The 24555-nt window shown below is 39.3% G+C and overlaps 1 protein-coding gene across 3 annotated transcripts in view; it reads left to right on the forward strand.

Annotated features, from left to right (window-relative positions):
- The window catches only part of LOC137176834 (interleukin-1 receptor accessory protein-like 1), a 301386-nt gene that overhangs the window by 187766 nt on the left and 89065 nt on the right, over nucleotides 1-24555 (forward strand). For all 3 annotated transcript variants that reach the window (XM_067582797.1, XM_067582799.1, XM_067582798.1), the window contains exon 6: nucleotides 6247-6321. In XM_067582797.1, coding sequence (XP_067438898.1) covers nucleotides 6247-6321 — 75 coding nt within the window. The remainder of the gene's footprint in view (nucleotides 1-6246; nucleotides 6322-24555) is intronic.

Below are 24555 nucleotides of genomic sequence, written 5' to 3' on the forward strand. Positions count from 1 at the left end.
CAGCAGAAACTACACTTGACAAAGTGACTTTAGTTTGCTGGTTATTTGCAATCGTGGTCCATTTATCCCTTCTGCCCCAAGGAAGCTGATTACTTTTTCAAAACTTTAACAGTGCCTGACAGCTGCTGACAAATTTCGTCTCCTTCCCAGCGCTGAGGAGGTCCCTTCGGCTTCAGTCCAGTTTGAAGATATTCTGGCCAACTTATCCGACGCATTAACGTCCTCGAGCCCTGCTTTGTGTTTCAGATCCACTTTAATGACATATCTGCGAGTGTAATTTTATCAGGCCTCAGCTGGGCGCTTGTTTCTCGCAGTTTGAAATTGTCTGCACACATTTCTACTGAAATGTCAAATTCAATTTGTTCAAAAAAAAGGACACAAAAGGCCAGACTTTGTTTGAAGTTACGCCAGCTGTTGTCTTCTTTTAAATACAGTTGACTGTGAAAAAAACACCATTTAAGTTCTTTAACAGATACATTTTTTAAAAGTTTGTCTCTTTGATTTGACAGTCAAACAGATTTGCTTCAAAACATTTTGACTATTTCCCATTCAAACACATGCATTCATGTCCCTTCATCTTTTTGATATTGAACAATAGTTACAAAAACAAAACAGCATTTGACACCATTTAAACTCTTTTTCAGAGATTATTATTTGAAAGAAGCTTCATGTTGATTTATCACACTGTTGGAGTGCCATAATTTTAAGTTTGCAGTTATATACTGTTGTATATCATGAAATCACCCCAGTTACTGAAGAGGCAATCTGTCAGTACATACATATATTCTGTATATTCATATTCAACTTCCAGCATCCCGTGGGCAGAAAAGTGCTTCACAAAAGGTTAAACAAAATCTATTTCTAACTGCTCTCATCAAGGGCAGTGTTATTCTGTGAAGATCATTATGCTCATGATTAGCTTTTCATAACCAATTTCTCAAGAGCTCACTTCACAATATTATTGGAATAAATTGCTATACTGTTTTCTATACATGTATTATATAAGCATTTTATTCGCCCGTCATCTTTTCAAGCGACTGATTATGACTGACATTTAAAAAAGAAAATCTTCAGGCAGATTTACACATCAGTCTAATTTTCATTATAGATCTGAAGAAAGTGAATCATAACAGGGGTTGAATTTGTTACTTGCAAGATGGCAAGACAAAAAAAGGAAAAAAAAAAATTCTTTGCATGTGTATGACTAACAAGGTCTGTCTCTCAAGTCGCTCTAAAACTGCTTTCATTTATTTTCTCCAGTGGAACTCACACTGCATCTTTCCTTTAACGATCTCACGCTCACAAACACACACACACACACACACACACACACACACACACACACACACACACACACACACACACACACACACACACACACACACACACGCTACTCCTCTTAATCTATGTCTGCTGAAGTGGTCTTTAATGAGGTGTGAACAGAGGACCACAACCCTCTCCTTCCCTCCCTCCTCCTCTCCCTCCTTTTTCATCTTTCCTTCCCTCTCGCCCCTGAGAGCGAGAGAAAAAGAGACAGACAGAGTGACAAAGACGTACAGCGAGCGACAGACAGATGGGGGCAGAAGGAGAGAAGGCGATGGTAGAGTTAATGGGAGAGAACGAGTTCTTTTTTTCTTTTTTTTCTATTTCATTACTCCATCCCCCCATCTATCATCATGTGATCACAGCGAGAGCAGATCACACGGCCTGTGAGGGACACTTTAAAGATTTTCTCCCCAGCTGATACCGACGTCAGGCTTTTCAGTGTTTACGCGTGCAGGAATGTGTGTGTGTGCGTATGTGCGTGTGTGTAATGTGCTTATACTGGATGTGTGTTTGTGTGTTGGGAAGCAGGTCAGGCTGGATGTGTTTCTAGCCCCTCAGCGAAAAGCCTGCCCACTCCCACTCATAATAACCACCACCAGAATTACGGTTTTGTAGTTGAAGACCAGCCAGCTTCACTAATGCATCTCAAATTCGTGTGTCTGTGTGTGAACGTGTGTGTTTACATGGCTTCCAGCACGGTAGGATCCCACTGACGAACAGCATATCAGCAGCGTGCCCTTGATTTGGATGGAGGGCAGTATTTCTACTAGAGTTAACCAGCCTTCTCCTACTTTGTCACCTTTAGCTTTAAAATGGCGCCACACTTGCCAAAAACCAACCTCGTGTTCTCTGAGCTTATTAAAACATACGTCAGAACTTTGATTACCTTCCAGGTTTGGGATTTCACCTTCAGCAGGCTCAGAACAACCTGCAAATCAAAACCAGCATTCACATTTGAATGAGTGAGAGCCTCTATATTCTCAATACCTCTCCAGGCATGACTGTTTTTTTTTTTTTAAATTGAAAAACATCCATCTTCTCAGTTTAAATTACAAAATGGGGTTACAACAGAGAAGAGCATGTCGTGTCCATTTAATTGAGAGTCATTAGATACGTCCGGTCTGCTCCAATGAATTTCTGGAATTGGGAATAGTCACAGGCAAAGGACATGGTAGACTACGACCTCTAGTTTCAAGGTGGCTGTGTTGTGAATATTTTGCCTGGAGGGCCTTTAGATGGAACATGTTACTATATAATATGATTCCATAACACTATTGGATAGAATATACAGCAGTGCCAGAGGAGAAAATTCTAGTACAGATGACAGAGAAAGATGGCGTTACTGTAGGAATATTATAAAATATACTGACTTTAGAATTTCTTAAAAAGAATGTAAGGAACGCTAATTTGTTAAGTCACAAAACCCTACCAGATAGAGGGATTATGAAGGGCTTAAAATGGTAAACATAACTAGTTAGTTGATCATTCTAAAGTAAAGCTTCGCTAGCACCCACAGCTTTCTACAGCAAATATATATGTATACTTTAACTCAAGGCTTAATTGAACTCGTGATCCAGACTTATTTTATGTTCCAGTACTTATTGATGTATGATACTGTGCTTTTTCATGCAGCACTGCTGAACAGTATAGCTCCTTTCCTGCTGCTTTCATGACACAGAAAAGGCATAATCAAAAGCAACCAAGGACCAAGTTTCTCCACAGATTTCTGTCCATCAGGTACAGTTAATGTGACTTGTTTGAGTGGAGGCTGATGGAGCTCAGTCAAGTTTTAGTTAACTGTGATGAGATTCATGATATCAGTAGCTGACGTATAACAGGAGAACCCATGCAGTTCAGTATTTTTAAGCAGCCTTGTCTTTTTTCAGTCTGCTGACACCGGTCTTTCCTCCAGCCCATACTGTCATGGACCTAAACCTAAATATGAATGCTGAAATCTCTCTGTCATGACTCATTTTTTTCATTTGCTTATATATCAGTGACCAGCAGGTTTGGTACAGGAAACAGTTGTGTTGTATTAATAGCACATGACAGAATTCTTGGGTATTTCTGCATTATAGGTACCCAGAACTGCCTGCAGCAGCCTTAAAGATTTCAGATTATTTTCAACCTCTACCATGTTTTCCATTTTCCTGTTTTTAACATCCCGGCAATCAATCGTATAACTTCAATCACTATCAAGCTTTTATACCTCCAGGTGCTACTGGAGGCCCTTGCTAGGAGTGCTTCTCTATAATGTATAACACTTAGCCAATGAAATCTCTAACCTTTGAAAAGAACGAGTGATTAAAATGTCCATTTAACATAAGAACACTCTTGCAGTACTGCAGTTGCACATATCTGTGAGTTGGACTGAAACTTCGTTGGATTTGGATAATTATAACAAATATTCTGTTTTATGTAGTTAAATATCAAAAGGCTTAAATGTATCCGTGTTCTTCATGCAGTATTGTTAATTTGAATATATAATTTATATGTTTCAAACTTGCTTTAACAACACAACCAACGAGCTGTGGCTCCATGTTTGATGTTTGTATCCCCAGCTGAGTTCTGTTTTCGTGTTACTATAAATACATGCAGCCATATCCCTGCCCGTGCACCATTTTCTCCCTTCAAAATTCAGCATTGTCTTGTGTAAGACAAATCATCAGAGTTTTTCTTTTCATGTCATAATGAAACAAAATAATCTCAGCATATTTCATCAAGAAAAAGGTAATTAAGGTAATGAGATTTCTTTACACAGCATTGAAACACGCCAAGCACAGGGAAAGGCATAATTCGCTGTGGTTCTTTTGTGAATTTGTAATTAATGAGCTTGCATAAGCATTTTTTTCCCCCCTGCTTTCAGCCCACTTGTCTCAACAAATTGCATGATCCTTTATTTGAGACCACGTTATGGTCTTATCTGTCAGTGAGTTGACACCAATGAAGTAAGAAATACATCCAAACAAATGAGAGCAGGTACAGATAGAGGTGAACTAAATGCAAAATATCTGCACACTGTATATGGTACCTGATTTTTTAAAATATCTCATCAATACTGTTTGACATTTGAAGCTGATTTGCTCATCAGACATGTCTGCTGGAAAACTCTTCCAACATTTATTGCAGTGTTTCTCTAAGATGATGTTTGTGCGTTTTAAATTTTGTTTTTTCTGCAAAGCTGCAAGTCTGGCTGTCTCCCACTGGTTATATAAACTGTCTAAAAATAAATCAAACCAATCAAGCCATTTTTGCCACTTCATTGCAAGTAGACACTCAAAAGATGTTGTTTAAATGCCTAAAGTGACCTACTGTATATGTGCATTTATCTGACAAGGACTTCTAGCAGCTGTGCAAATTATACCTCTCGGGGAGGAGGTGTAGGGGGTAGATAGATGGAAAGTTCAACAAAGCTTGTGACTGTTTGCTTCCAATTTCCTACCAGCAATCAATGTTGGTTTCTTTTAACTATGACTGTGATTTTTCCCTAACTTTTAAGCTGCCTGAACTTAGCCAAACCTTAACCATAGGGTGGCAGATCAGAAAACACTTGTAAGTGGGTTGTTTTGGAAGGCAATGGCACCCAACTTTGTCATTTAGAGAGATTAATTGATACATGAATGAGTCTGGATCTTAAAGATGTAAAAAAGTTATTATGTAAATCTTTTTTTCTATCCTGGAAACAGCAATAAAGGCCAAAATAGTTTTAAAAAATCATCAGAATCTTGCCTACAGAATCCAGACCAGCTGTCAAAAGGTGAATTTAAAGGGTTAGTTGCATCATAAATCTGTTTAAATGTGTGTCACACCATCATGGAGGTCAAATGAGATTTTAATGCTAATAAGAAATATATAAAAGGAAGACTAGTCTGCACAGTTACCTCAAAGAAACAGTTGTTGGGATGATACAGGAAGGCTTTGTCAGCAAAACAAGTCTGCAGCAAACACTCCCCACTGTGTTGAGTTACATCACTAGAGAACTGAAGTCTGGATGATACAGTTCAGTGTGAACCTGGAAAACTTCTCCTCCTGTCTGTCGCTCCTCTCGCTAAAACCCAGCTCATTTCTGCAGGTTCAGCTCAACGATCACTGCTCCAGTCAAACCACAAGTCATTTGTACTGAAACAAGCCTCATCCCTCTGAGTATTTTCCAAGCGTGCAGAGAAAGAAAACCTCTCTGATGCCACTTTGAAGACTAGAACCAATTAGGGAATCATTATAATGAGGAGCCTCTAAGTGCACATCTTTTGTTACTCAGCAGCTGTCTAATTGGAGTTGGTGTATTTCGAAGGGAGTTGGGACGAAGGCTGTTCTCATGGATCCTTGATACACTTTTAAATCAGCAACTCACTCATGGCTGAAATTTTTAAAATTTATATCACATTGCTTGAAAAACGTTATCATTATTATTTTTTTATTATGCTAGTAGACACTGGTACTTAAAGGAAATCACTTTTTGTAGCTGCAAAAACTGCAGTTTAAACATCTCCTGCAGCAGCTCTTAACCTTCAGCTGTAAATGGTTTTTACCTTAGGGTATACTGTAGACTTAGAACTGGTTAACCAGCTACATAGTCACTGTATATACAGCACAGTTTGTATTGCAGTCAGTGTCAAAGCCATATCATCACTTACACACTCATTTTTACAAGGAACAAATAGCACTATTATTGAAGCAGCTGCTGCTTTGAAAGTATGTGCATTGATGTTTAAAGCTTTGAATGGGTAATTTCGAGTCATAGTAATTCATCCCTTTTTTCTCTGTCCACTCTTTAAATATTATATTTCCATGTATTTGTTCCCTTTTGAATGCAGCCTTTATTGTGGTATTTAATGAATAAATCATACTCCCACTGTCCATGAGGGAGAAAGATGTAGAATTTAATGTGCTGTTTCTTTCTCTCTGTTTGTCTTTTCACAGCTCCCCTGACAGACAAGCCGCCAAAAATCCTTTTCCCTTCAGAGAGCCAAATGAGCGTCATAGAAATGGCAATAGGTAAGGAAACATGTTTCATTCTCTCATTGACAGCTTATTTTCTCTCCGTCGATGGCGCGTGTGGTGTCATATTCGTGGCATATGCCTGCTTGTCACAATGGCATTGTTTCAGATTTTTAGATTAGTCCATCAAAGCCAATTCCCAAAAAGTAGGTCCCGTTCTACTTAACTGTGGTTTTGTTTGAGATGAAAAATATCAATTTCTATTGCTGTGCATATACTGTATGGTGGTTAAATGGTATTACCAAATAATTCTAATGGTCTTCTGTTAACTACAATAAATCCTTTATTTAGCACAACTGTAGAGAGAAACAGGCTTTAATTTGACACAGGTTTATATATGAGACAGGGCTCTAGTCCTAATTTTCCCAGTTTTTATGGGTCTACGGTATTTTATATCAATTTTTTGCTCTTTTCTCATTTTAATTTGTTGTTGATGCTGCTTGCTGTTAATGCAAACTCAACACTTCCTCCATGTTTACCTGTTGTCTTGATAGAATCAGCATTAATTGTGAGTTCAGAAGCATAATCATGTCATACTCACCATGCTGCTGCTCCTAGTTTCTCTTTTTAAAAGAAATACTGTTTTCATGCACTAATAAGTTCCAATTACTTCTACTTTGCTGTTTTTTCCATTGTTGTTAAATGACTGAAACTCACACTTCCTGCACAAATATTTTTGCGAAAAAGACATCAAGCTGCTCAAGTTACACAGTCTGACCCTTTCTTGTCAAGGATTTAACGTGAAACATCTGCAGGAAGTGTTGAGTTTATTTGACAATAGAACAAAAGAACAGCAAAGTAGCAAAGAAAGAAAGAATAAGATAAAATAAATAGTATTTCCATTAAATAGAGAGACTCAGAGCAGAGGATTGATGACAATGACCTTTTAAGCATTACATTTTAGTACGTAATACACCAAGTATTTGGCACCTAAGCAGTGTGTAACAACTCACAGACAGTTTTTGCAAATGCTATTTGACAAAGCCCTTACAAACAACTGTTGATTATCTCAGTTTAACTTAGAAATATGACCAATATCACTTTAAAAAAAAACTATAGTTGTGTCCACCCATGCAGATAGTTTGTTTCATGTGCCCAGGTTTCAATATATCTGTCTCTGATATTTCTGCCCCCACCCCAATCCAGTGGAGCTAAATGGAAGTTCATTTGTGGTGCTGACAAATATAATGTTCTAACTAATATTCTGTGGTCTGTGACTTATTCAGCCTAATCTGGAAATAGTTTCCGGAAACACACACTGCTGTTGAATTTTTTTTAAGTGTCATTTTATATCACTGTGAGCACCACAAATGAAGATCCATTCACTTCCATGTGTTGGGGTTGAGGCAGAAATCCCAGAATCAATCTGGGCAAATAAAACCAAATGTAGCCTGCATGGCTAGATACAACTAGAGGTTAGTGAGAATTTATATGTAATTTGAGTGAACTGACCCTTTAAAGTGGCCTGTGCAAATATTCACCACACCTTATAATTGATAGCGTGTCAATGTTTTGAACAATTTAGCTGCATTGATCTACAATACTTTCCTCTAAGTTTCAATTGTGTTGCTTTTCTGTACAGATTAGTGTTGGTACAAGATTTTTGATTACGTCTCTTCTCTTTCTGTGCCCTTTTGCGAACGGACCTTGAGTTTTTTATCATGATAGAAGAAAAACAAGATGAGTCATTCATCACATCTGTGTATGAAAAAGAAAGTGATTCAGCGGGTATGAAAGCCGTGTCTGCTGCTTTTTCTCCTCCTGTCCTCTGAAATGCCTCTCAGAGTTCCACTGTATTTACACTCATCACATTTATCTTGGTTATCTTGTGCAACATGGATGCAGCTTGTGTTTGTTCAGCTGTAATGAGTCAGTAATGAATCGAAGTGGTACTTTTGAGAAACCATACATAATCTCCCTTCACACATTATCCTCAAATGTATAATGTTAGCATTACTTCAAATGATTGCCTCCAATTCTGCCTCATGTGGCTGCCTCTGAACAGTAGTCTTTCGTTTGCCTTACCAGCTTTTGATGCACAGGGGCTCATGGGAAAATTCCTGCTTTGTGCCTTATTGGGCAAAAGCTCAGCTGTTGGTGGAAGGGAAAATGGGTCATGATGGAGGCTTCCTTTGAAGTAAATTTGTCATGGGCGATGAACACAACTGGCTTGCAGAGGTAAAAGGTGGCAATCAGAAAATAGGCGCAAATCATTGTAGCTCCAAATTGATGACGGATAAAAGCCTCTCTGGCTTTTTTCATCTGATTAAGTGTTTCATAGTGGATGATGGTGATTTTCATAATCCATTACCTGATAGCTGTGAGAACAGGCAATAATGGTCCAATGAAAAGATACAGGATGTGCTGGTTTTCTTGTTTTAGGGGTTGATTATTTTTTTAATGTCCTTTTTACTGTGTATATATATTTTTTTTTAATTTTAGAATTAGTAAACTGTGTCAAATTGAATTTTCATCTTTGATTTTGATTGTCACTGGATGAGGATTAGAAGGAAACCTGTGTTTTTTGATGCTCCTTCCACCACCTCTGCCCCCATTGATATTCTACACAGAGTCAGCAGCTCTGTGTACATAATATATGAACGACTATTTGATTCTCTGCCTGTACAAACCGCTATCACTTCCTCTCAGTGTTGGGCTAGCATACTCTTGTCATCCACAAGAGTATGCAGAGAGCCCAGTCAAACCCAACATATCTTTTCAAGGTTGTGGCAGTTTTGGCAGAATTTTAATATTCATTTCCCCGTGAAATATAGAGGCATAAATGGCTTCGGCTGACAGTTAATTAGGCAGGTGAGAGGGAGAAAGCGGGAAAGGCAAACGTGGAGAGACACTTTTCAAGCTCTTGTTGTGGAACTCAGGGGATGAACGGAGAGAACAGCGGGATCTGTAAATGGGGGGCCCCAATTAATCAGCATGCATTATTCGTCTGTGGCCCGCTGCCTTTTTTTGTCTCCTAATGGATGTGGTTCCTCAGTTATAATTGATTAAATTTAAAATGCTTGATTAAAACATGTTGTGTAAATGCTCTTCTCAGGCCCTGGTGGGCATGTCTTTCCACTACTTTCTCTATGTGGCAGATCAGATACAGTTTGGCTCTGTAATTCAGTCTGACAGTTCAATGCACACTGCTTTCACTCTGTCTTGTGCAGATGTAGAATAATTGACTGCAGTCTAGCCAAGCAGACTAACTGCAGTGTAAGTCTGTTTCAAGAAGACTGCTAATGTGTATGATTTGTAAACACTAAACACTTTGACAACGGGGTGATTAATTTCTGTAATGCACGAACATGTTTGAGTTTCGCCTGTTGAATGAATTTACGATAAATTGCTTTTGTCACTTCTGTGTTCTTGAACACAACCCAACCAAGGAGTCAAACCAACTTCCAGACACAAACCTTTAACCTTTATTCTGCTGCTGTCAGGTTTGATTTGTTCCAATGCTGTTTTCGATGCAAAGCTGGCATATCACTTGTGGCCTTACTTGCCTACTTATCTTGACATTTGATTTCAGTTTAGATTGAATTTGCGACCATTGCGGCACTCGATTTGTGATGTTCATTCTGGAAATAGAGAGTTCCCCTGTGATCTTGATTGGCTATTAAAACTTCAAGGATTTTCAACTGCATCCTTCCTCAAGATATCACCCTTCATCCCCTGACGCTTGACATTGGGACACTGCAGCGAGATTTCAGAAATTGCAGTGGAGAGAAAACAAGGTAATGGTGTCTGATCTTCTTTGTTAAATTTCTCAGAAATTCACTTGAATGCTTTACTTGAGGAGGCTATCTACCTTTGGATGCTGTTATGCATCATCAATCTGTTATATTCAGTGCATCCCAAGAGTTGTTTGTGCCAAAATAATTGAATTCATTCTTGAATTGGTGTATTCACTTTTTCCCCAAACTGCCTTGTCTTCTCATACTTCAGTTAGTCATTCGCTTGGTTTCTTACAATGCCTTTTGGGAGCCCTTACAGTAAATGTGTTGTTTACTGTCAAAGATGGGCAGTAACTCAGCAACAAATTGTGAACACAGGAAAGGGTCAAAGATCACTGATACACCTTTACAGTACTGCAAAACACATCCTTTTACTCCATTCAGGCTGCTGCATATGCCTAAAATATGTATCTCTGCATTTCCTACAATGGATTTCTCACTATGCAACTTTATGACCTTTGAGTGTTTGTAAAAAAAATGTTTTAAAAAGTCTAAGAAGATGCTTATGCTATTTGATTGACACAAAAATATGATGTGTACCATTGACTTACTACTATGGGTTATCTAATAACACTAAGTTGTACTCGTATTAGAAATATAAAAAAACAGCCAATTGTTGCCAGTTATTCATGGAGGTATAATAAAAATACAAACTATGCCAGAAATTAGTGGCCAAAGGTAGTGGCCTCCGTGAAAGTAAAAACAGAACAGCTGTTTAACTGAAAGGTATGCAGTGTTTGTAAGAGATGTTTAAATAACAGAATAGTTAACCTGCCTTCAACTGAAATGCTAACTGTAAAAAGAGCCTGAATGTGAAATGATTGCATGTCTGTGCATGTCATTTCCCCACCTATGTTTACAACCTGTGCTCGCCACATCAGCGGTGAAAAGGCTGTTATGTGGTGGAGTTTGCTATACAGTTGTGGTATCTCAACTGTAGATGTTGTCAGCCCTTACATTCATATGTATGCATCTTAGCATATACACTGTTACAGGTTTCAGCATATGCTATAAACTAGCTTTTCTCTCTGGTAGACATATGGTGGTGAAATAATCCTTTGACATGCTGAAATTTAATGTTTTTAGCTTGCTACAGGCATTTTGTTATCGCCAATTGTTTTCCCTGCGGGTGGACATGGGTTTTAGAGTATGATGCATTGCACTCTGTCTCTATATGGAAACCCCTGTCCACATGCATTAGTGTACTTATAGTCTAGGGCTGTTTTTCATGGTTTGGGTTGGCCTCTTGATGTACATTACTAAATCAAGGAATAGCAAAATGGTTCTCCTAGGGCGATTTGGGTCTGTTCAAACCCATCCCGTCTTTCCATTGACATTGTATGCAGTTGAGCTGCATCTAAAATTCACTTTGCGTTCTCTTTAAATATACCTCTAGTTCCAATGAAGGGAAATCTTAATGCCACAGCATACTATAATATTTTAGACAACCACATGCTTCCAACTTTGTAGCAACAGTTTGGGAATGGCCCACTTCTGTTTCAACATGACAATGCCCTCATGCACGAAGCCAAGTTCATAAACAACACAGAGCCTTGCCCTCAACCATCATTCTCCTTTGTACAGATTATGCGTAGTATTTGTAATTACGTGATACTTGTATTTTTTAGCAGTTTACACATCCTAACAAATATGTGGATATGAAGTTTCAGCATATAAATTTCTAACCACAACCAAGTGTACCAAAGGCACTCTTTTAATTACATTGAAAATCAGTATCACTTCCTCTTAGAAAGGCTCATTGTGAAAATCCCTTTGTTCTACTCAGCTTCACCATAACAATCTGACAATCTGCACTGCTCTCAGAGGTTGAGCTTCCTCATTTATTGGTTGGTGAATAATAATAACAGTGTAAACTGGAAGTTGGTCTTCAGGAGTTACATTGTCTAATGATATGAACAGAAGATACCTTAGTTGGAACAACACCATTATTATGCTGAATTGACTTGGAGTCAGCAGCTACATTAAATACAGTCCTCTGGTAATGATGAGATTAGCCACATTAAAGTACTGCTATTCTAGCACAGGTCAAGTTGTTTTAAGACTCCAATTTCCTTTAAACTGACAATGAAACCCTTGCATCAAGCTTCGAAACAAAAATAGAGACTGAACAAATTCGGATCTTTCTGTAAGTTTCTGCTTCTGTGTTTTTACATCTTCTGTACAAACAGAACACCATTAGGAAGAAATGATGAATTGTACTTAGACAGCACACAAATGTCAACTATCACCACACTGAGAGAATGTGGTTGAAATCAGTCCAACAGATGGTTTTGAAATGTGTAACCTTTACTTGACTTTATCAATCCATGAATGTTGATCATGCCATTATCTTGGAACAGATTTCTTCCTGTAGCTGTATTGATTTGATCCTCTGATGGTGTGCTGTTTGGGATCTTCTAGTATTGATTCAAGCACCATTTTCAATATTTAACGATTAACATTGATGTCTTGGATGTCCTACTGACAATCTGCTGTGAGATGAAGGCACACCATGCCACAGACCAGTAGACATGTGTGATAGATCATGGTCACGGTAAATACCAAGAATGTAAACGGTCAGCAAGTCATAATGATCACATGAAGGTTTATTGATTTTTCGGTTTTGTTTTTCTCACGTGTAACATATTGCCCTCAGATGACACCTGCCAACTCTGACCTTTTTTTTTTATTTTTTTTAAATTTAGGTAAGTTTATTTACATAGCACATTTCAAACACAGACAAATAATTTACATAATGCATTAAAAACATAAAAGGAAATGCAGCAGAAAACATTAAAATTCAGATTGAAAGGATTGAACTAATTTTGAAGAAGTTATTCACTGCTGTGAATATGATGATCTCTAAAACTAGGTCACCTATGTAGAAATGTGCAATTATTTTTGAAAAGAAAGAAAACTGAGAAAAAGGCTGTAGATTCCCCATACTGCTCTTAAAGGGGAATCCTACAACAACCAGAATGCATTGCACGTCTCATCCAATGAGCTACCAGTGACCAGCCGAGCAGCCAGTTAGCAAAGACTGAGCAGCGTTACATCTCTTTACTAAGGCTTATTTTCATTTACAATACGCACTTTACGTCATCTGGCGAACTTTTGCTGGCAAATGAGCAGTGAGCTCTGGGTGCATGCAACATGGAGGGAAGTTAAACATTGTTCATTTGCATATACTACCCACATTGTAATGATACAATGCTGGTTGGAAATTGGCAAAGTTTCCCATTAAAAGAAATAAAAAAGAAAAATAATCAATTGAATTGACAGATGATGAAATTTACATCACACAGACCTTCACAGATCCCCTTACATGGATGCAGGTAGTATAATTTAGGCTTAAGTGTAAGGTGGAAAATGGTGAGTGCTGTAGGTTGCTTTCACACCTGTAGTTCGGTTCACTTCCCTTTTCACAGATTCCCTGTACTCGTGTACTGATGCGTATATGTGTTACTGTAGTAAGCAAGTAACCTTGCATAAATATGTGCATTGCTTATACAGTCCTGGGAATCGTTTTATGGTTCACGGATCATCAGATGGATTTAATTTAGCTTTTGAAATCATTCTAAAATCTGCTATTACTATCATAAAATTCTGTGGTTGGTCTGCTTTGTTTTTTACACCACAAATAAACTACATCAGAGTTTGATTGACAGCTTTCACACCAGCCTAAACAAACCAAATGGGCAATCATACCAGAGTTTGTTTAAACTATTCACCAATCACGTTAGGTATGGAAGCACGCTAAGGTTCAGTCAAGTTTATGTTTGTATCTGAGGACTAGGATTAGAAATTCTGGACTTAATTAACATAATACATATATAACTTCAAAATGAAAAGATAAAATATTTGAACCAACACACAGCTTGTCTTGGATGTGGCCGCTTGCGGTTGTTTTCACTTAAAGGCAGACTGGAACTAGACTTGAGTGTTAAAGCCACTGAAGCGAGAGGTTCTTCTCAACACCCTTTATGGCACAGGCACAGACGGCACATGCTGATATTTTCCCACTCAATTAAATGCATCTTCAAAGCATCACTCAGTACAATGCAGCAGCTTGGTGTTATATTTGGTATATTCTGCAAGCAAGGATACATCATTTTCTAGCTCACACTTGGGTAGTCTCATGCTTTTAAGTTCTCATTAAACCATGAGATACATTTTAGTTTCACAAAGAGAAAGAAAGTCTCACACAGCACAGCCTCAGCAACACCTATCCCCAACATCACAGACACTCGCTCTCACATACACACCAGCCATCCCTCTAAATGTCACAAGCTCGGCAGAACGCTCCATCGATGCCAAAGGTTCAGAGGCCCTGGGATCAATATTACATCATTTCTCTCAATTAGGGCATATTTATTCCCCTCAAGTTATTGTATATCTGCGAGTGATCCTATCTGCATTCCTGGCAAGTCTCCAGATGAGTCAAGGCCCTGGAGGGAGGGGAAGACAGAGTGAGATAAAAATGAAGAGAGAGGAGGGAAGAGAATGAGAGAGAAATGAAGGTAGGGGGAGTTCGGGCAAAGAGTCGGAACAAGGGAGAAAAAGTGAGGGAGATCATTTAAGATTCACAGAGTGGATGAAATATGACGGTGTCTTACCTTGGGTTATTACAGATGAAAGTGGATACAAGACGGCACACTGTCCCAAATGGTTAATATGCCCTGCAGCGTGGAGACATAAATCGTGACTGTCATATTAGAGGGGAGGGTTTGCTGGTGGTGACTGGAAGAGATTCTGGGCGAAGGGATGCTCCCATTAGTGTTTTACAGTACATAAGTGTGGTAATGAGAGGGACAGTCTGTGCAAGACCTGATCAGCCCAATGGACCAAAGGAGGCTAATTTTACCCATACTTGAGAAAATTCACCAGAGCGTGACCGTAGGGCTGATACCGTGATCACATTACAGATCATGCCTGACCTCAAAAGTCAAGCTATCGTCCCACATTGACCATTCCCCCACTCTGCTTCCTGTCAGTGACTTCCACCCTTGTACCTGTCTCGGCAAACTAAGAGGAAAAATGGCTGAAGGCATTTGCTCTCCTTAGCAGAAAACAGCATAAAGAGCTGGCCAAGGCTCTTGAGTATTAAGATGGTCTGTGCGAGTAATGCTTCCCGGCTTCTGTTTCTGGGTAGACCTATTAATCATCAATTGGGGTTTGGCATGTAGTTTACAGAAAATCTGGTTTGTTGTTTTCTATTTTTATGTTTAATGGCTGAAAATGTCCCTGCAATGCATTCACATGTAGGTACTCAGGAAGCTTGTATTCTTTAGCATTCTTTATTGTTTCAATAGATTATGAAGCCCTTTGAAGGGGGCTACCAACCCACTGACACAAGAACAGGCTGCTCATGAAACATCTAAAGTACAACTCAAGTAATGGAGATAACTGAGGAGGAAACTTGATGAACACTAGAGAGTGATTTTGCCTTTTTTGGCTGTAGACTAATGTGCCATATGATTTATGTTGCACTGTCTAGCACCATTACTACGGTAGTATAGTCGCACTGAATGCACTTTCACTGACAGTGAAAGCATGGATTGGTGGATTGATTATGGTAAACAATCAACCCCCTCTGATGGATGAAGGTAGTCGATGGAGATGTTATTTGGTCTGACGACAGTAGTGTGAAATTGATCATGATGATAACACAAACAGGAAAAGCTTTCCAAATACAGGATGAGTGTGCATATTGAGCAACTTGCTAGCATATCAATTAACAAACTTACAATCCATGATTTCTTAAATTGTAATGAGATGAAATACAAAACCGAATGAAACATTTGTTCTTTATTTGTTTCCTCTGCCTGTCTGACTTGCGAATCTGAGAATCTAGTAAGCTGTGATGAGCTGTGTTTTTTAGACATCTACACTTTGTTGCTACCATATGGTTGTTTCAACATTACAATGACAATATGCAGTAAGATCCTCAACATCATCTGGATGTATTTCTTGGCAAACGTCGCAATAAAAACTCCTTTACATACACTACAGCATTATTGCACAAGTTTTTGTAGTTGAGGCAGTCTATGCAGTAAGTTACAGTTTAAGATATAAGACAGCTGTGAATACACTACACTGTCAAAGCTGCAGCAGGGGTTTGTAGAATCTTATGTTTCAGTGCAACAATCCCTGTAGGGGCTTCCTCTGTGATTGTTACTCTTTTTCTCTTGGGTTTGTTTCAGCTCAGTGTAACTTTAAAGCCACAAGTTTTGGGGGTTATCATTGGATTTGCTTTATTTAGCCTTTCTCTGACTCATGTCTCCAGTGCTTCCACAGCACATGTACTAACAGAGTGCAGTCTGTGCAGTTCCCATCCAATTTTTGCTCAATCATCAGCTTGAATTTTAAATTGAAAACCCTCCTCCTCCACACATGCACACATATACTGCCTTGTCTCTATTTTCTTCATGCTCCTTCCAGTATTGTCATGTATCAGTAGCTTCTGCAATGTAGCAGTGATACACCATGTCTGAGAGTCAACCTCATTCAAACACCAACCTATGGATTACCAACAGCAGGAGGACTTGCTCGGCGGCTCATTCGGCACCGTGTGACAGCTTGGTGCCTCAGAGCCAGAGCTTTAAATTTAAACGCACCTTCTAGTGTGGCAGTTAAGCACAGTGATTTTTACATCCATTAGATTACCCTTCAGTTTAACCTCAACACAGCAGTGTCACCTTGCTCTTTTGTGAGCCACTATTCAAAAACTCCCACTGCTAGCAGGAGAAAGAGACATTAATTTGCTCTGGTGACTCAAATAAAATCCTTTTCAGTCTAATTTCTTAGGTTATTTGATGCCTTTTTTCTGTAAAGTTTTACTTAAAGCCTACATTTTGTTGAGCATTGTTCATGAATGCTAAGAGAGTAGCTTGCATTTTTATTTTTCAAGAATTTATCAGCCGGTTCTACAGCCAAAATGCAAACCCTGCAAACTTTCCCTTCATCAGCATTCTCTTGGAGGTGCATGTGTGTTGCCTGGTTGAACTAATTGCCCTCGCTGTATTTCCAGCCAAACAGGTGGCCATATTGGTTTCCTTCTGGCTGCGTTTATGTGACTGTGTATCCAGGTTGGACAGAGATGACAGTGTCTCCTCTCCGCCCGGAGCGTGACCTTGGTTGGACGATGCTCCCCCTGCGCTGTCTTTGGTCTCACATTGGGCTTTTGGGCCAACTTCTGATTGTGTGTGTGTGTGTGTGTGTTATTGTATGTGTGTGTGTGTTTGTGTGTGTGAGACAGAGAGAGAGTGGTGTCTGATGTCTAGCCAGAGAGCTTAGAGGGCCAGGACGATGGTCAGGAGGGGAGGGATATGACTGTAGCAGAAAACTTTGGCAAGTCACACATAAGAACACATGAGAGCACATATCTATGATGTCATTATACAGCTGCTGCACAAAATGCAGTATTTTTAAGAGAAGCGGAAACATGAGCTAATTCTCAGCATTGGCACAAATGGCCACTAATTCACACATAGGTGTTCTGCAGCTTTTAACACACACAGTGTCACCTGCGGGGAGTTGTATTTGCTAAATCAGTCTGATATGGTTATCCAAGGAGGGTTGAATTGAGCGTAGCTGGACTTGGTTGTAGATACTCGAAGACATTTGGCCTCTCATCCAAGGGACTTCTTCATTGCGAACTGACTTGCAGAGAGTCCTAGGTATTTAACCTCTGTGGGGTCGTTATCAAGGTCATTGATATCACTTAGCTGTTGGAACGACAACTCCAACGTCGTTGGAGTCCTCAGGTCAAGACTCAGCAGTTCACCTGCACCTGAAAGAGAAGGGACACTCTTTCGAGGACAACAACGTGTATATTTTTGGAGAGGGAGGACAGATGGTTTCAAAGAGGAGTGAAGGAGGCTATCTTTGTCAAAGTAGAGAAACCATCCCTCAACAGAGGGAGAGGGTCTACAACATCACTTATCCCCCATGTACAATGCTGTCCTTTCATCCCTTCCCAGGAGATTTAACAACCATTCACATTTTGTCTCATGTGACAAGTCCAACGGCTGCCATTTATACTTTGCCTCAGGTGATTTCAACAACTCTTAACGGCTGTTGTTACACCAGCCAGGAGCACTAACGAACCACGGTTAAATATGCAGGACTCCCCACCAGTGAGTTAGAATTGAGGAGGCCCCTTGGGTGAGAGGCAAAATGTCTTTAAGTATCTGCAACCAAGTCCAGTTGTCCATGATTTAATCCCCCCCCCCTCCCCCCACCGGATAACCTCTTGGATGACTTAGAATCTTCACAGACAATCTGATATGGTTTGATTTTTCTTTCTACACAGATACAGTATTCGCCTGCTTTGTGTTGGTCCATTGTATCTACAGTTTTGGTCCTGTTTGGTCAGTGGGCGGTCGTGCTACAGGGAATAACAATGTGTAAGATGAAATGTTGCAGATATTTGTCTCATAACCACTATGAGTCAGGCAACACCTTGTCTCTATACCTTGCGTAAAGAAGCAACATTTTTTCCTCAGCAGTGGGAGGGATTATGACACGCTCGGATAGGCTCTGACCTCTCCACAGACTGGAATAGAATAGAATAAAATAGAGCAGAAATAAAAGAATAGAGAGTGTTGCATGCCCTCATACCATGTCATCTCTGCAGCTATTATGCAACATGACGACATTTCTTGCACTGATTAGTGTTTTTAGTAATTATCGTGTCCTCTGTGTGTGTGTGTGCACAGTTAATTCCATATTACACCATGTTCTTACCAGCTGCAGGAATTCAGATATTTCGTCCTACTTACATTAATTTTTTCAATTTTTATATACATGCATATGAATATGTCTAATGTCCCCTATAGGCTAATATAGTCATTCATTCATATTCACTATGTTCTTACACCAAATTATCACCATATCTGAACACCATGTTATATAGTAGCACTGCTTGGCCTTTAGTAACCAAAATAGTAACATAAAAAATAATTATATTCTAAATGAGTTCATATAATGTGTAATTTATTGTTTTTTGTTTATTTTCTGAGATGACCCTAGAGCCATTGGCCCATCCTCCGCAGTTAATTTTCATTTTTATCAGCTATAGGCAATTCAGCTCCTACATTTCTGTTCTGTTGCATTGTGGGAGAACAGATTCCATCAATGCTACACTCATGCAAAAATCAAGCAATTTTGGTCTGCACGTTGTTAGGTATATTTAATTTAATCATTTTTCAACTGTGAACACACTACCTCCTCGGGAAATTTGTAATAATTAGCACATATTGTGCAGTGCTTCCCTGTGCATTCTGGGCGAGTCATGAGATGCACTTGCCAATATGAAATTCTCAATTGCTGCTACCCAGTTCAAAATATTGCTTTTGGAAGGTACCAAAATGTTCCAAACAATGAAACTAAAGTGCCCAAAAATGTTTATTGTGAAAAGGTTTCATTTATTCTCCTGGTTCCTCGTGAGAGAAACCACAGCTACTGTGCCAGTCGTCTTGGCAGCGCTCAGGTTTAATCTCTGAGACTCAGGCTAACCATAACATGGAGGCCTCCGTCTCTTCTCTTGCAAACACATACCAGATTATTCATTGTCCCTGCCAACCCCATCCAGATAGAAGATATTGAGCATCCTTCCATGTAGTGACACAGTATTGATATTGATTTCAATTATGGCAGCAGCATAGCTAAGACAAAGTGTTTTTTGGAGGATCTGTGCATCGGTGGGTCCCTGGTCCATTAGTTGCAGCTGGTGGTTTGATGAGTGGAAAGGCATCGACAGATTTTTTTCAGGATTTTCTTTCATTTTTTTCTTCATTTTTTCATTTTAATTGTTCTTGACATGACTACATTGGGCCTCTAAAATGTAAAAATACTCAAGGAAACATAGGAGGTCTTGTTGGAAGCAGTTGAACTCCTTTCTTATTCCTTTCCCATCAGTTTCCCTCAGACATAGGAAACATAGTGGCACAAACCACATGGAGCCATGTGACCTCTAATCTCCTTTAAGGCAGTATGGTTATGATTAGGCAAATAAAACTACTTGGTTAAGGTTAGGTAAAAGGTTGTTGTCATGGTGAAGTCTCCATAAGATTGGTATTTGCTGCTTCTCAGACACACTGGGCAAAAGCTGCCAATTTTCAGTCCTGATTGGCTGCTTTAAACGCTGTGCTGCAAAGGATCAATTTACATTTCATTCACCCTTTTTGGCACACTTTGCAGTGTTTCACTTAGGTGGACTGCTTTTGGGGAAGGTGGACTTGGGAGAGACTCAGCAGCCAGACATTTCTCTGTTCTCTGTTCAGGAGTAGCAGATTGACACTAAAATGAAAATAGCTGGTCCACTTGAAGGTCAGTCTATCTTAAGTGAGCCTGGTCAGGTCAGGCTAACCCATTGTCGCTAACTTTGGAGCTAATTCCCTTCACTTTTACAGCAATTGCGAAACAACCACAAGACTTTTCTTGGTCTTGAGAAGCTGCAGCATTTATTAACTGAAACGCTGTAGTCTGTGCTGTACATTTACAGCCATCTTGACAACTTACTGCTAACCTTTTCCTCTGCTCCGATCGCGTTCACTGTCTCTTTTCTGCCGCTTGCTCAACCACACACTCGCTACGCACACACATTACACACTGCTCTATTCCTTAAAGCAGCTACACTACTCTTATAACAGTGCCTTTCACACAGATGTCCTTTGAAGAATGGGGAGAGGGAGGATTCTAGGATTTAATGCACTAGTCAATGACTCAAAATAATTCCACAGTAACGTAGGGTGTTATCATGCTCCCATAGCGCATGAGTGAAAATCATTAGTAGCCCATTGATATTAATGATCGTGTGAAATTTTAGCAGCACCACTAGAATGAATATAGAGAAAACACTGCTTTGGTTGTGTGATTTTTGTTTTTTATGACTGAGAAACGATCACATCCTTGCAAGTAGAATCACAGCAGCACAGATGCATAAAAACAAGCAGAAGGATAGTTGTGCAAACAAACAGGAAAAGCTCAGTCTGTCTCTTCCCTACTTCTTCATTTGTTTGTCTCTCACTTTTTCAGTCTGTCTCTTCTTTTTTTTTTTACATCTTCTTCTCCCTCCCCTTCTATGACGCTTATGATATTCAGATAAGTAATGATACAAGGAGAACATCTCCGTGTGTAGCCTTAATCATTACTTCCAGGACATTTGTGCACATTATTCCTGAAGGTTATCATCCAGATCCACTGCCTCCACTCATAACCAGTTACTCTGATTGCCTGAGTGACTCTGTGCGCTTGCTGAGATGTCATAAATTTGCTCCTGTAGCCTATTTGGATCAAGATTTGGCTGTTAAGTGTGGGCGTTGTCAGGAAATGTCCACACACACAATCTGACAGAACCAAAATACAAAACGTTGTCCTCAACCAGCAGTCAAAGAGCGATATTCCAGAAAAACCCAAACTTTCCAGAACTGTGGCTCAACATGCTGACAAAGGCTTTTTTCTTCTTCACCATTTCCTCCCCTGACAGCCACTAAGAAGAGTAAATTTAAGATTTGGGCATCCTCCTGACATCACATGCATATTTTCTGGGCAAAGAGGTCCTTCCAACTTTCAGAAATTGAAACATTTATCTCTCTTTTCCACTTGGGGTGTGCAAAAGTGCCTTGTGGAATGTTACCAAAAAGCATAAAAGTTACACCAACAAACATCTTGAGTTTATTTGGCCAGCAGAAGTGGAAATTGGCTGAGCTCATTTACTGTGGTCTTGCTTTTATACAGACAAACAGATTATACATTCAAAGTGACATCAAAGTATCATAAATAAATAACTTCTAGAAGAAAAGCATCACTGAGGAAAAGCTTTGATTGTGTTAATGACAGTGGGGAAATGTATTTTTCCATGACATTTTAGTTTCAAAATATTAGGTCTACCCCCTAATATTGATCAATACAGTAACTCCAGTCAGTGGTAGGCAATGTAGATAGATAAGGTTCTCCCAGGATAAACCTAATTAGCCCATTTCATGGAAGAAGCAGGTGGCGCTGATATTTAGTGCACTGGTTTTTTTGGACGTGTGAAAGAAAAACAGCACTAACCTATCAACACCAGGCAGCCTCAGAGTCCCCAGGCTGCGAAGTTGGGTGCTGCCAAGTCACCGCTGTATATGTGTGTGTGTGTGTGTGTGTGTCTGTTTGAGAGTGTATTCTGTGTGTGCATGTAGGTGTGTCTTTGGTGCTTCATTGTATAAGCTGTGTGTGTGTATGTGTGGTTTGTCCCAGACCCAGAGCTATGACTCATCAACTAATAAAGCAGGAGGCAAAAGGAGAGTGTGTGTGTGTGTGTGTGTGTGTGTGTGTGTGTGTGTGTGTGTGTGTGTGTGTGTGTGTGCGTGCGTGCGTGCATGCGTGTGTATGCGTCTTTCAATGTTTGTAAAAAATGTTAAAGAAGCACAGAAAGAGAGATTGTGAACCATGGGAGGGTTGTGTTAGTGCTTTCACTACTGTACCTGATGCACTTGTAAACAAACACAGTTATTTTTGCTTTCTTTTCTATTAGTTGATACAGCAAATACATTCAGTTATGTTGTATCCATTCATCATTTTCTCTTACCACAACTGTAAATTGTGTGTGTGTGTCTGTGTGTCCTTAGTCATCCTCTTGATGCCATCAGGTTTGTGGTCGCCCATTCTCTTGCTCCTGATGTCAGAGGCAGTTCAGTAGCTGCTGTATTATGAACAGCTGTGGATTTGCCAGCTGATATCTATGCCTGTAACATTTTATGTTTTTATGATGATGCTACATACATGGCTGCCACAGGACTAACAGAGACAATAATTTATGTAAATTTCTGCCCTCACCGTTTGTTCAGTTGTAGCTTATAGTTCATTAGTCACCATTAAATACAGTTTACATTATTATCACTGTTGTGCAGAAAACTCCATTAAATATAATGGAATCTAATTTCTGCATGCTGGACTGGTTCCAACATAGAAAACAGAATAATCAAGCAATGCTACATGTATTTACTTATAACCATATTGCTTGATGATATCATGCATCACTCTTGGCATCAGTTGTTGTAATGAAGTGTTATCTTCTGTATTTCCTGTTGACACAGGATCTTAGAGTAGGATATTAGCATAGTGATGGATCAATCTAAAGTGTAAATCAGTAAGATATCAATAGAAAGGCAATTTAATTTGAGGGCCAGAAGGGTAGAATTTTTCAAAAAGTTTAATGATTTATTGGTTAGAGTTTGAAGTTACACTACAGCATGTGCATTTCAAAACTGTGCCAGTTGGTGCCAGACAGGAGAGGCTTCCACACAGATGCACAGTACATACCTGGGCTAAAGTGAGCTGACATTAAAATAAGTCAAATAGTTGATATAAGTTTGTCAGTTGAGTATCTCTACTAAAATATAACCTACAAACCTCTGATGGTTTGTATAATATTTTGTATAGTACCCTATTTGTATTTTGTATAATATCTCCGGGATGAACAAGATACTGAAGTTCTGCTGCAGTTTTCAACCAAGAGCGGTTATAGTTGTAGTTAGCTTACAAATAAAATGTTGCTGAAAAAGACGCTAAATGACTACCAGAGATACGGGCAGGTGAAGGGATCCTTTTGTGTATCTGTGCCCAAGGGTACATTCTTATAATCTGTCCATGTGCATACCACCTGCACAGTGAACAATCATCTTCTAACATATATTTCACATGGTTTGGTACGGGTGAGTCCAAATTATAAAGGCCTTGTACTTTTTTGCCTGAATTTGGAAGGTATACCCAAAAGTAGATGTAAAGTTTTGTGTGAATAATCGCCGCTTAATTTAGGTTGCACGCACACTGACAGTGATTTAATGTGGGTTATATGTTGTACAGTATGTATGTATCATAGGTGTGTTCTAGTATACCTCTTTTTTATGTTCGTCAACACCAAATCTCAATTAAACATACAGTATCTACTATTTTCTACTATTTTGTTGAGTGTTCGTATTTTCTCAACTTCTATATTCCCAACATGACTTGAAGACAACATGTCTGACAGCTGATTCAGAGAATGCCAAATATCACGCACACACACTCACACACACACACACACACACACACCCACAGAGTAAAGGACCACTTTTTCACAGAATTTGTGTGAATCTGACAATAGGTTATGGCTTATGCTGTATTGATTTTTCCCTGTCAGACAGGATGTCTAGCAGACACATTTTGACAGGTTGTCATGATTGTTAGCATCTGAGCTTGGCCTTTTCCAGCTAATGTTAGTGCTTATTTTCTAAAGGTGGGTAATAATGTCAGCTAAACGTCAGTCATGCTGGAAAAAAATTGTCGGAGTTTGAGGTGGAAAGTTGTGCTGCGGTGAAGGCATGACAGCGGATAGCTCAGTCCGCATGCGTCCTTTATACTTAATACCTCAATATTCATCTGAGGTCACTAGGTTGTGTTCATAAGAATAGACCTGTCATCAGAACTGACTGCAAGTGCTATAAAAGTAAAAGTAAAAAAGTTATCT

This window comes from Thunnus thynnus, chromosome 24 (genome assembly GCF_963924715.1).
Source record: "Thunnus thynnus chromosome 24, fThuThy2.1, whole genome shotgun sequence".
NCBI classification, from domain to species: Eukaryota; Metazoa; Chordata; class Actinopteri; order Scombriformes; family Scombridae; genus Thunnus; species Thunnus thynnus.